The sequence below is a fragment of the Acanthaster planci genome, linkage group LG05 (genome assembly GCF_054643075.1).
Source record: "Acanthaster planci isolate LZ-2023a linkage group LG05, COTS_SCS, whole genome shotgun sequence".
NCBI classification, from domain to species: domain Eukaryota; kingdom Metazoa; phylum Echinodermata; class Asteroidea; order Valvatida; family Acanthasteridae; genus Acanthaster; species Acanthaster planci.
Window position 1 is genome coordinate 14,973,358 of NC_141781.1, and position 12,583 is coordinate 14,985,940.

At 38.7% G+C, this 12,583-nt stretch overlaps 1 protein-coding gene across 13 annotated transcripts in view; it reads left to right on the plus strand.

Moving 5' to 3' along the window:
* The window catches only part of LOC110977278 (rho guanine nucleotide exchange factor 28-like), a 132,995-nt gene that overhangs the window by 54,169 nt on the left and 66,243 nt on the right, over positions 1 to 12,583 (plus strand). For all 13 annotated transcript variants that reach the window (XM_087137040.1, XM_087137044.1, XM_087137047.1 and 10 more), the window contains one exon: positions 5,718 to 5,800. In XM_087137040.1, coding sequence (XP_086993166.1) covers positions 5,718 to 5,800 — 83 coding nt within the window. The remainder of the gene's footprint in view (positions 1 to 5,717; positions 5,801 to 12,583) is intronic.

Consider the following 12,583-nt stretch of genomic DNA (forward strand, 5'->3'; position numbering starts at 1 on the left):
TGTACGTTTCACCTGTAGAGATCTGGCCATTCAGCGCTTATCATTTTGACCCAGTTACAAATCAGGCCACTTGAGAACCATTAGCATGACAATAAAGACTTGATGGATATTACAATGTGATCTGCATTGCATGACAATAAAGATTTGATGGATATTACAATGTAATCTGCATTGCTCTGTTTCAGGCCGAACCAAAATTTGTATCAGGGCCCCTAGAACAAATTTATGCTGATAAAATATTGTTAAATATATTGTTACTAACTTGAACTAATGAAGACCTTCACACATTGTTTCTCTCGAGAATTGTAAATTTACATGTATCATCTTTGCAGGGGGCAGACCCCACACAAACTTCGGCTTTCTGTCTGACCTCCCTCCATACTGTTTAATTTATTTTCATTGCCTTATATTATTTAAATTGTTGAAAGTATGGGAAATAAATAAACCAGTTGTCACCAGTACATGTACCACTTTATGGCCAATAGTCGATTAAACAGGATTTGGTAAACAGGAAACCAAATTGTTTTGAGAATACCATATCACTTCGTCGCAAAGTGAGTTCAGTAGCATAAAACTTAAAAACCATTAACATGGGCTATTGAGATGCAGGCATCAAATGCACTCGTGAGTTTTTTTAGACTGGCCATGGTGCTTGAAATATACCTGTAGTCTTTTTATCAGGAGCAATGGAACACATTTTATGTAGATGACATGTGTATACATAAGAATTTTGTATTAGTGACCAGATTCCACAGAGTGAGTTTCTAAAGTCTGTAAGATGTTTCATAAACAAGAGTTCTTGAAAGGAAGCAAGAAAACAAATTTTATTGGTTAAACACCAGAGAGCAAAGTCTGCATGTTTTAGCACTCAAAAGTACTTTGATAGAAAGTTTTAGTTGCGTGAAATAATTAAATAATACCAAAAATGGAAATTATTCTGTCTGGCAAAATTTTATTGTGAAGATTATAAAAGATCCCTCAGCAAAGAGATTGTTGGAGCTCTCAGGAATGATGCTTTTATAGAACGTTAATCTTTGGGTGATTAATTTTTTAGAAGACATTGACTACTAAATCCAGAGTGCACATGTAATGCTGTGATTTGAGAGCTTTGAACATGACGATTAACACTGCAGGCATCAAGTGTTCCGTGGGACTTGGGGACTTTGTTAAGATGGATGTTGTACAGATTTGCTGAAATTGCATCATTTTAGCCATATTGGAAGATAGTCGCTCTGTGTGACTAGCCAATCCAATAGGACTTTCTGGGATTAGAGAGGGAGTTTATTCAGGACAAAACTTTAATTACAGAATGGCCATCTGCCAAAAAACTGGAGATATCAAGATATGCCACATGCCCTCCTTTAGTTCGCACCTTGTGGAGAATGGCATGGTTGTTTTCAAGAGTTTGTGCTATTTATCATTGGCTTGAATGACTAGGACTTTTTGAGATATCGTAGTTAAACCCTCACAGATGGTCACTGATGAAATGCAACCAGCAGAATGAACTGATGCAATTTTACAGTGTTTGTAGTGCTTAGAAGGTGGTTACTGATTCACAGACATTATTTCATTATACATTCAATTGTCAATATACCACTAGTAGCCTACACCTTTCTTTTTTCCCCTCCAATTCTGCTTCACCTACATGTGTACTTGACTGATTTTCATGAATTTACAATTCAGTCACAGTTCAGTACAGTTTTATATTTACAAAGTTTGTTGATTAACTTCTCTATTTCATTTCACAGGTGTAATGTTGATGTAAAAGTCAGTGTGTTTGTGTAACGTTGATGTAAAAGTCAGTGTGACAGTTCTTCCAAACCAAAAATGTCCATTTCTTTTTTACTGATCATTTTTTTCCCTAAAAAGAGAGACAGAACATCGGTACGTTGTACATGTATTTGTACCAATGCATGCAACGATAATCAATGCTCCTTATGAAAACAGAATTAAACGTTTAAGAATGTAATAGGTACTCTGTTGCCTTCCGCCAACTACCGAGCCTTGGCATTTAAAGGGGGGCTGTCCACGCATGCTGAGGCAGCATGAACCACCTACAGGAATCTTGTCAGAATGTCCACCCACTGACCCAATAAAGGTCACCAAATGGGCAGACTGCAGTGATGATGATGGCCTGCCACTCTGTGATTGGGCTCAAGGTGTGCATAAGGCATAGGGGATGCTGCCTTTACATGAGGACTGACTAGCTGTGTGCAAATGCTATCGGAGTTGTACAGGGTACAGTGTGAGTGGAATTAATTAATCTTTAGGGATGATTATTCATCTCAAGAATGTACTGAATTAATTCAGGGATAAAAGCAAACGTATTGAATTTAACTAATTGATCACATATCCATTAAATTATACATAAAAATCCTTATCAGTTTAATCAGTTCCATGAATTGCTGACAATATTATACCGTTTCAAATTTTGCTGTATAAGTTATTTCCATGGATAGAAATTATCAGTTGTAACCTGCACACATGGAACAAAAGTGAAACACAGTAGACAGTTGATTTTATTTTCCCGAGATCAGGGCTGAAACGATACACCTGAGTCACGATATGATACGTATCAGGATACCTGCCAAACAATAAGATATGTATCGTGATGTATCTTAATTATAAGAACAAATCAAATCATGACAAAATGAATTGACTTGGGGCTGAAGCAACTGTAATAAGCAAAAAATATACCGGTTTTAGTGTATTTAAATTTCAGCAAACTTCATGAGCTTAGAAAGTTGTAATTTTATCAAATTTATAAAATTCATACAACTGATAGGCCTAGTTGTTTTATGAATTAACTTAATTCTCATTTACTTAATGAATATAAACCTAAATACTTATTTACCAGTGTACTTCATAACAACAAAACAGTGCCTGCATTGCCTGTTTTGTCCACTTTTCTTTCTCCATTGTCATCGGTTGATTTTAGAAAATCAAAGTGTTTCCATACAGAAGATTACTAAAGGTTGGGGAAATCTTAATCCCAGAAGCTTCCATAGTATCACTGGTACACTGGTGCTAGATCTGCTCCTATCAAGTTTGCTTACGCTATGCAAAACGATAATGGTTGTAAAAAAACTTTGTTTTGTCCCATCAAAAAATACTTCTCACGCCAAAAAATTATCAGCCAGCTTGTAACATCGCAAAAATGCTGTAGGTCCAAGAATGACTATGACATAAAACCCCTTTAAAGTAAGAAAGGTACCAGTCCATTACTGCTGGCACTGTAAAGGGTGCCCTCAAGGTACAGTTTACTTGATGAAAACTCCATCTGCATACCGGGGCTTTGCTCGTCACTCACTTTCGCACTGTATGTGTTGTACTCAAACATAGTACATGTATGACATACATGTATATGTATGAGCGTGCAGCTGAGTTGATCTGGACACGTTGCAACTTGATACAAACACTGCAATCGGACATGATCGATCGTTGATGCGTCACCTAAACTGATCGAAGTACCGCTCCATGGTGAGACTTAAACTTGTCGCGTTTTCAATTTTACACTTCACACTTTTCTTGCATCTTGTTTGGTTGTTTCAGTGCATGCACTGCCGCTGTGTTATTTATTTGTTTGTTTGAAAGTATCGATACCAAAAATTTGTATCGATATATGGTATTGTGAACAAATGTATCACGCTGCACCAATTTATCGATATATCGTTTCAGCCCTACCCAAGATAGCCCAAAACATCTATGACTGCATTAAACAGACTAGATTAAAAAGCAGCTGTTTACACAGAGACAGAAATAGAAACCACAACACAACAATTTACAAAAACGTTTACAAAAGTTGTGCTATAATACTTTCAGTTAAATAGATTATAAAACATAACAGTAGGAAATGGACTGTTATTTCATAAAAATGAGCGTAGACCTACATGTACATGTGTTTCAGAAAAAATTGTATAGTTAAAGTTTTATACATCTTTATGGTACTGTCCCTTGTAGAATGGTCTCATCATGCATGTACTGTATGTAGAAGTTTCCTTCTGTTCAGATATCACATTGTATTGATGGTTTAGCATTACTTGGGGTAAATGGCAGTGTTTATCTGATAATGATGTGAAATACTTGAGTCTCCACATGCCCTATGCATTCATGAAGCCAGTATTTTGTTTAGCCTTGGAGGATTGTGTAATCGGTCCTCTTCACTTTCTGGGTTGCTTTTTGAAATGGTGCCAGATTTTTTTTTAAGGGAAGAAAAGTGGAGGTTTGAAGAGCAGCATGAAGGCTGCTGAGGGGAAGAATTGAAGGGAGCCACTCGGGCTAGCTGAATTGGCCTCTGCTGGGCTGCTGTTATTAGCTGTTTCATGTACCAAGGTGATGCGCAGATTGAAGTGCGTCAGAACAACTCTGGCAGCTTTTGCACATTTGAGCTGTCTGGGGCATTGTTTGCCATACAGTGAATATAGGAATTTACTGTGTGGAGCTGCGCTGGAGTGTCGTGTGCTGTGTTGTTACAGTGGTGGAATGTGCTTGGAACTGCCTCAAAGTTTGGGCTGTCACAGAATGGAGTCAGGGACCTGTGCTCATGGTGTAAAGTGTTGGATAGTGATAAATTAGTGCAACGTTTGATTGTATTATACATGTACATGTAGTGCTTCGTAGTTACATGTGGCATTCCCATTTGGAGCTGTGTATATCATCACAAACACTGTGCTGAAGCAGCATTTGGCCATTTGGTGCTCAGTTAGGGGAAGGATTTCATTCGTCTGTGGCTGTCTTGTGGCTAGTTTGAAAATAGAATGCAACCAGGAATACCTGCCTTGTGCAAAAAATGCTGTGATGATATGTGATGCGTGTAGGTAAAAACACCATGTGGATATGAGGATGATGCATTCTCCTGTCATTCAGTGGATGAGTGATCACCAATATGGAGCCAACTAATTAATGTTTGGATAGATGCTGCATGCACTTGAATCTCGTTAGTGTCTCTTGTGAAGGAAATGTGGCCCGCAGCAGAACGCCGCAGTGTAGCCTAGCCATGAAGCTATGCTCTTATTGATGTGAACTTGCTTGTGGAATTGTAGTGCATGCCGGTGTGCCTCTTGAGGGAATATTTCACACACAGAGCTCACATTGGCCCCGGCCAAGTCTGGTGTGCAAGTATACTCGCATAATTGACTCACCTTGTCATCTGAATATCGAGGATTGGTATTGTCATGTTGAGAAAGATTATGTGTGCAAAGCACATTGAAGGATTGACTGAGGTTTGCAGCACTCAGTAGGATTTGGTTTGTGTTTTCATATGTAATGCACGATCTGTGGATAAGGTGCAGAATGAATGGTCCTTTCCACCATGGATATGCATAACTTGGATACCATTCCTTGAAATGTTTCCCGCGTACCCTACTGAATGGTCACTGTACACAGATGTTTCTTTTTCCATCAGAGTCCGATCGAAGTCTTACAGTGCTGCAGAGCTTCTTCTTAAAGGCCCGTTGAGGATTGGGACCCTAAGTGTTGTTTGTGCCAGGGGATCGTTGCAGTACTGGCATTAGAACTCTGAAAATGGTCAAAATAGAAGTTTTGCATCTGGAATTGGGAATCAGCACTTTGTGTCTGCGGCCATGGCAGACAAAACCCCAGCTATCTTAGTACTGGTTGACATACATGTATCTTCAAACTAAATGTAGCTGACAACATGGATCTATGCCTGGTTGCAAACAGTGCTGTTAAACCCGGTTTTTACCTCTCACTTTCAGAAGAGAGCATGGCGCATCTTCACTTACTCAACACCAAAGTTCAAAGGTTACGGGCCAGCAATAAAGAGTATCTGACCACAGAGGTAAGACTGTCCACTTCTTCTTTTGCATATTAAATATGAGAACTGCTGTAAGATATTGAGTCCAGTGTTGCAGAACTTACGGTACATGTATTTTTTAAGTTTTCTAAGTCGACTTGTTTTTATTGCAGTTGGACTTCAGCAATTTCACAAAAAGTAGAATAAAACACTTGTAACTCTTCATGGAGTTTGAAGACATTGCAAGAAGCAAGCTGTGACAATGTAGCATTTGTACCAAACTTGTTCATTGTCTCATATGTAAAGAGTTACAGTGATGTCATGTTTGATTTGAATCCCGTACTGAATTTTTAAAAATACAGTAAAATCTCGATTAGACAAAGCCCATTAAGTCGGAACTCTGTTTACCTTGACGTCTTTCTGTATTCCCAACAAAAGAATAGGCCTTTATGTACAATAAACTATCCGTAACTCGAAATGTCAATACCACTAAAGCCGCTTATCTCGAGGTTTGGGCAGGCCAATTAAAAAAAAACACTGAAGAATGATGAATAAAAAGTGATGAAAGAACGCTTGCCTTCATTATGAGTCATTACTGTCACACGCACAACTTTTCTTTGATGAGCCGAGCATGTTCACACGGGCTGCTATTGTCACGTCGACAAGCACTGGCTGGGCATCTACTGCAACTGTAAAATAAGGCCGTGTCTGAAACGGGCTTCCAGAGCTACGGCTACATCTATTGTCTGTGCGTCTCCATGCATTTCCAATGGAGTGAATACCAAGACCTAGCTCTAGACAAGAGATTCGGATGCAGCCTAAATCAGGCATGAATGATGCACCCTCAAGCGCTTTGTACATGTATTAGTAACCCAGCATGGAAACCCTCACCGACTGGCCTGTGCGCTGCGTTATGCCGTAACAACCCGATCACGCAAGCAAATGAATGAATTCAGACTCAGGTACGGGTACATAACTTCATTAGTTTATTGTTTATTAATGTACCACATAAAAACATGTTTAATGATGATGTTTGAGGAAAACTTGCACAGTAGGGATAGCCTAAAATCCACTTCATGTTCGACTCAGCTTGCAGGCCAACTGCCGTAAGCCAATAAGGTTGCATGTGCACTGCAGTGTGTAACTTTCGATAACTCGAACGTCGGATAACTCAAACTTTTTTGTCCATTCCCCTGAGCTTCGACTTATCAAGATTTTACTGTAATAATAATAATAGTAAATAACCTTTTATAGCGCCAAATCCATCAAAGATGTTCAGAGACTTTCCAGTAACTAACCAAATAAATAAAAACAAAATAATTTAATCCATAAAAATTTCTACAATTTTGTTCCGAGTTAATATCAATAATAAAGCATAAATACATCTTGAAAAATAATAAAGCAATCACATTAGCATTATAGCCTAAGACCAAAACAGATAGATACATCATTTTATGGCATATAAAAGGACCAGAAAACTGATACAGCATTTAAGGATCAAAAAGAGTATGCATGTATATGGGCTACACCTTAAACTGAAGTTTGAAACAAAATGATAACCTGAGTAATGAATGACAGACAAACAAACCAAAATAACAATCTTAATCTTAATAAAATAGAATTTTATGACATGTAAAAGGACCTTAATTAAAAAAGGGTACATTTACACAAGAATAATAACTTACACCTTAAACATGAATGTGTATCGAAATCACTGACAAATAACGAGCAGCAATGCTACACCCAACAACCACAGCATCATCATCAACATCAATTACAATAACTGCTGACTGAATTATAATCAAATTAAAAATGTGAAATTTAAAAATTCAGTGCAGAGGTCTTACTGCAATAAGTGTGGTTGCTTTCATGGAACAGTTGTTCAAATTTAAATGTTAGGAGGGTTGGAAGTCCATGTGTGTGGTAGGGATGGAAGAGGTCCTCTTTGGTTTATGTCTTACAAGTCAGGCGGTATTCAGTGAGCAATTTTAGAAAACGCAATAGTAGCCTGAAAAAGGGTGGTTTCTCCCATGTCAGTAGCCCCCCCTCCCTTCCTGTCAGCAACACACTCAGTCGTCATTTGCACCCAATTCCGGATATTTGGCTATTATAAGCTGCCAGAGGGTATGCGAATCAAATGTAGGAAACCCAAAAGTGAGGGGGGGAATGCAAAAAAGGCTGCTGACAGAATGACCAAGCTGAAATATGGACAAGGAGCTTCCTGAAAGGGGGGGGGATTTGGTGCAAAGCCTACTGACTTAACTGAACACTTCCTCCCAGCCGTAGGGTTTGGCTCTTTAAAACCCTGGCTTTCCTAGAGGATGTTTGAAATTAGCCTAGAGAGAGAAAAAAAAGGGGGTCCCCAGTTGTACTGAGAAATCCCAGCAATTTTCTTCTCATTTTTTTAAATGCCCATATCTTGTGAAGGATGTGCTCGTTTTGGCCTGTGTATTGAGCACAGTTTCTTACCTCACTCTGCTGGCAATATGCAGAATGCTGGGCTGGGACTATGGATTGCTCATAGAATTCAGAAATGCGTGGGAATACTCTTGGTAAGAAATTACTCATTTATTTCATCTGAACAAACTTCTTTGCATTATTAAGTCTGAGTCAGGTAGAATAATTGATATTTGAATGTTTGGCTGTATGGTGATTTTTCGGTAGAGTAAGGATTTATCATTCAGCAAAGCTTGAGCACATAGTACAGTTTAGAGGAGTACATCTTCATTTAGTAGTACCGCAATTACGAATAATTAAATTAAAAAAAATAATACTCAGTTATTCGATAAACGATTGAATATTCAAAATATTCAGTACAGGCCTCTTAGTTACTGTCAGGACTTTGAGAACCTGCACTTTTAACCCACCTTGAGCAGAAGCACCCCTTTGTCAGTTGAAAAGAGCAATGTTGGTTGGGAGAATTCATTTTGTTGGTAGTGATGCCACCATAATAGGTGCATTTCATAGTCATGTGTAAATCAACAAAGTGCAGTTCCTAGGGACATTGCATCCACCTGCACGTGGTCCTGCGCACAAATAAGCTGTGCTTAAGGTGAAATTTGAGTTAAATATGTGACAGTTGATATGCAATAACAGTCTTACACATAGGTTCTTGTGTTTTTCACTCTGCCTATTTTTGCTGAAGTACCCCACTATGTTAGGCTCTTAATCACGATAGACTTCAAGAGGCTTCAAGAAACCCTTCTTTCCTAAGTTGTAACCTTTATACACCAGGGGACAAGACCATCTTCCAAAATTAACACGAAAAAAATGGAACTGTCTTCCCATTTATGGATGAAAAAATGTCCAAAAAATGGGCTCCCACTTGTCTCTTTTTGGCCAATTTCAGAAACAGTAGTTATGTATGTGTTAATGATAGTGCATGCAATGAAGTGCTCGATTTGTTGTGTTTTTGTCATAAAATGAAACTGACTCGGTCTTGTGTAGTTTGTAGTTTGTGACAGGAATCTCGTACACTGAGACTTGGTCTCAAGGTTTCCGTGCAATAACATAATTGAATCAATCGTTCCTGGACAACGCAATAAGAGTAGTCACAGATAAGTAATATGCCAAGGATTTTTGGAGGACTGCTTAGATAAATATTCAGCATCTGCAGAAGCACTTCAAATTTTAGAATGAAATGTGAAATTCTGCCTTTGAGAAAGATTCTGCTAGTTGACCTTGATCGAATTTTCTTTTCATAGTTTATTAACTTGCAAAATATCAGGCTTCATGTGAACAGGTCTAACCCAATGAAATTACACAATCTTATATTGAGGTGTAATGAGATATAAAGCCAAAGGGAATGGTTACAGCCGGACATTTAGTACCACAGCACTGAGTGTGGTTTTTTTGCTAGTTTAAGTGCCATGTGAACTCAAAACGACATCCACTGTAAAGCCTAAAGAATGACATCTTTTCATTTTGTCTAGATCCAGAAATGAGAAATCTACATGTGCACATGTAACAAAGTTTCTGAAAGAAAAGAAATAACTTTAGAAATTTGACTGCTGCATTTGTAGATTTCTGACTAACATGCAGTCATCAAAAAACAAAATGAGCTGTAATCTGTTTTATTACATGTATTGGTATATTGTCATGGTTCTCATTTACTGGCATTCACAGTGTTACATTTTGTTGCATATGTACAAGAAGCTGAGAACTTCGTACTGCAAGAATTTTTGCCAAGGACATTTTATAGCACTTAGTATTTATCTGTTGTCTGACTGCACATTTAGATAATTGTGTTGAGTAAATATCAAAATACCTTACTGGCCAATGGCACAATCTGCTGTACATTTATTGAAAGGCCAATCTTCCCAGATGGCTGCAGCATGTACATGTACAGTGTAGGTTGTCTCTCTCTACAGGCATTTACTACATGAACTTGTAGTTGCCGAAAACTTTGCCAAGTTTTGGAGAGCTCAAGAAGTGCAGCTCGGGCTGCATCCAAATCTGTTGTCTAGAGCTAGATCTAGGTCTTCCCTCCATTGGAAATGTGCAGAGATGCGTGGACAATAGACCTAGCCGTAGCCCTGGAACCCGTTTCGGAGACGGCCTCTGATCCACGTGCAGTGTACAGTTGCTCACTCAAACTGAAATGTTGCAAGAATAGAAAATTCATTCATGCGTGTGTGCCATTCTGAAGATGCAGAATTGTGAAGATAGTAGCTTGGCTGAATCTCCCTATTTATGATTATTGCACCATGCCAGCTGTCGAGATGTGAAGACCGGCATGGTTGCTAGGCAGCCGTAGTCATTGAAATTCTCCAGTGAGTTAGCAGGGGATTTATGCCCCCTTTTTTAAAGATTGGTATATAACCTGAGGAAAAAAAGGGGGGGATGGCGCATACTCCACATGAGACAAAAAGAAATCCATTCCAATCATGGATAGAAAAGGGTAGCAATTAGTGTCCGAGATGCGGACATAGCCAGCGTTGCTAGCATGCACAGCAGCGGACAGGGCCCTCTCAAGGAAACTCAAGAAACTCTGCACTTGCACAGCTCAGCGGGGAGGGAGATGGGGGGAGAGATATTGGCATTAACTGAAATCTCATCCCATGATTTCTGTGGGATGCTGAGATGACAGCATCATGGGAGTGCTGCGCACTGTTCGGTATTTGGACAGGCTGCCAGATAGGATAACAGTCCCAGATGCTATCAGCTTCTCTGGTCAGATTAGATAGGGTTACATCAATGAACACTGGATCGGATTTGTTTCAAATTTTCCCCACAATTGATTTCAAATTCTGTCTGTGTGCTTGACTTTCTTTGATAAGGAATATAAAAGGGAGAATATACATTGATAAAGTTTGTGTATTTTTTTTAGAAGATAACTTCGTAGTTTCCAAGCAGCTTCCTATTTGCACAGCTAGAAGCACATGCCAGTATCATGGTTTTGAGATCTAAGGATTTCTGATCTTCTAAAATTAAGAAAAACAACATTAGTTAGTTACAAAGTGAAGTTTATCTGTAGGTTTAACGTTAAAACAATGTACAGCGTACACTCCTTTTTGAAACACCTACAGGTGTAAATGTCATTTATTGACCTCAACAATACAAATAAATCAAATTGGCCAATTTTTGAAGCAACAGTTTACATTTTGATGAATTTGACCTTTAAAATTAAAAAAAAACTGAATCCTTTGTTACTAAATCCGATTTTACTCTAATAGAGAACTAGGAATATTTTCCTCCAAACAACTGTTCCATGTGACCTAAATCTAGTGAAATGTTCCTTGTTGCAAACAATCCCAATGCACAAAGTGATGTTTACAAATCATCATAAACAGTATTCAGTTGCTTTAATTTTCATTCATTATAACGTGTGAGCTGACCATTTCAGGAAGTTCACTGAGCATTTATCTTGGAAAGGGTAAGGGAGGCACATAGTGTTGACAAATTCATAATCCCCAAGGTTAATAGGTTAAAACCCCCTGCATTAATGTTTCTCTGAATGGGAGCATTGGGATATATCCATTGTCTGGTTTTTTGTGTAGACCTTTGAGTGGTGTTTATCACTGGTATAGATCTGTAGGGACTTTCCTTTGGCCCTGTTCAGTTCACACCAGGGTAACTGCAAATGAAAACCCAACATTTTTAAGCTAAGCCCCTCAACATATAGCAATTGGGGAAATACACATACATGTACTGTACTTCAAAACTGCTAGATTTCTCTTAGATTCAAAATTGGAGGTAAGAGCTTCCCTAAATGTTTTATTGTTGATACGCATAGAATTGTGAAGATGACTTTAAACTGTGCTTACTTTGAACTTCTATCCCTCATTGCTGTAAAACTGCAAGCTTTGGAATTTTCCCAACAAACCCCTTAGGAGCACCAAATATCTGTGCTGGGGAAAAATGTGCTATATGTTCTCCGACTCGCAATCTGTGCGACATATTGGAGCTGTGATCAGACTGACTTGCCCACTCCTTCTCCTTCCTATCCCAAATCTCAGTTGTTTCTCTGCCTTGGCTCAGTGAATTCTCAAACCCGAGTACAGAGTACTCAGAGTCCATAAAGAATTGAGTCTGCACAAAGTATTTGCTCGTACTAGTACTTCAGTTGTACTTGAGTACAAGTACCCCAGCTCTGGATGAAAATGCCCCTAACTTGGCTTCACCTCAAAGATAGTTTATCTTATCTGCACTGAAAAATGGAACTACATGGAGCCTGAGGCTCATCTTGAAGAGTGACCTCAAGAAATCAAGCATGAAACCAAAGGCAGAGACACAGCTGGAATGTGGAAGACACTCAGGAATATTGGAGTGGCTGACAATCAGCCTACACTTAATATGTATCTTATTCGCAGTTGTTAAGTAAAATTC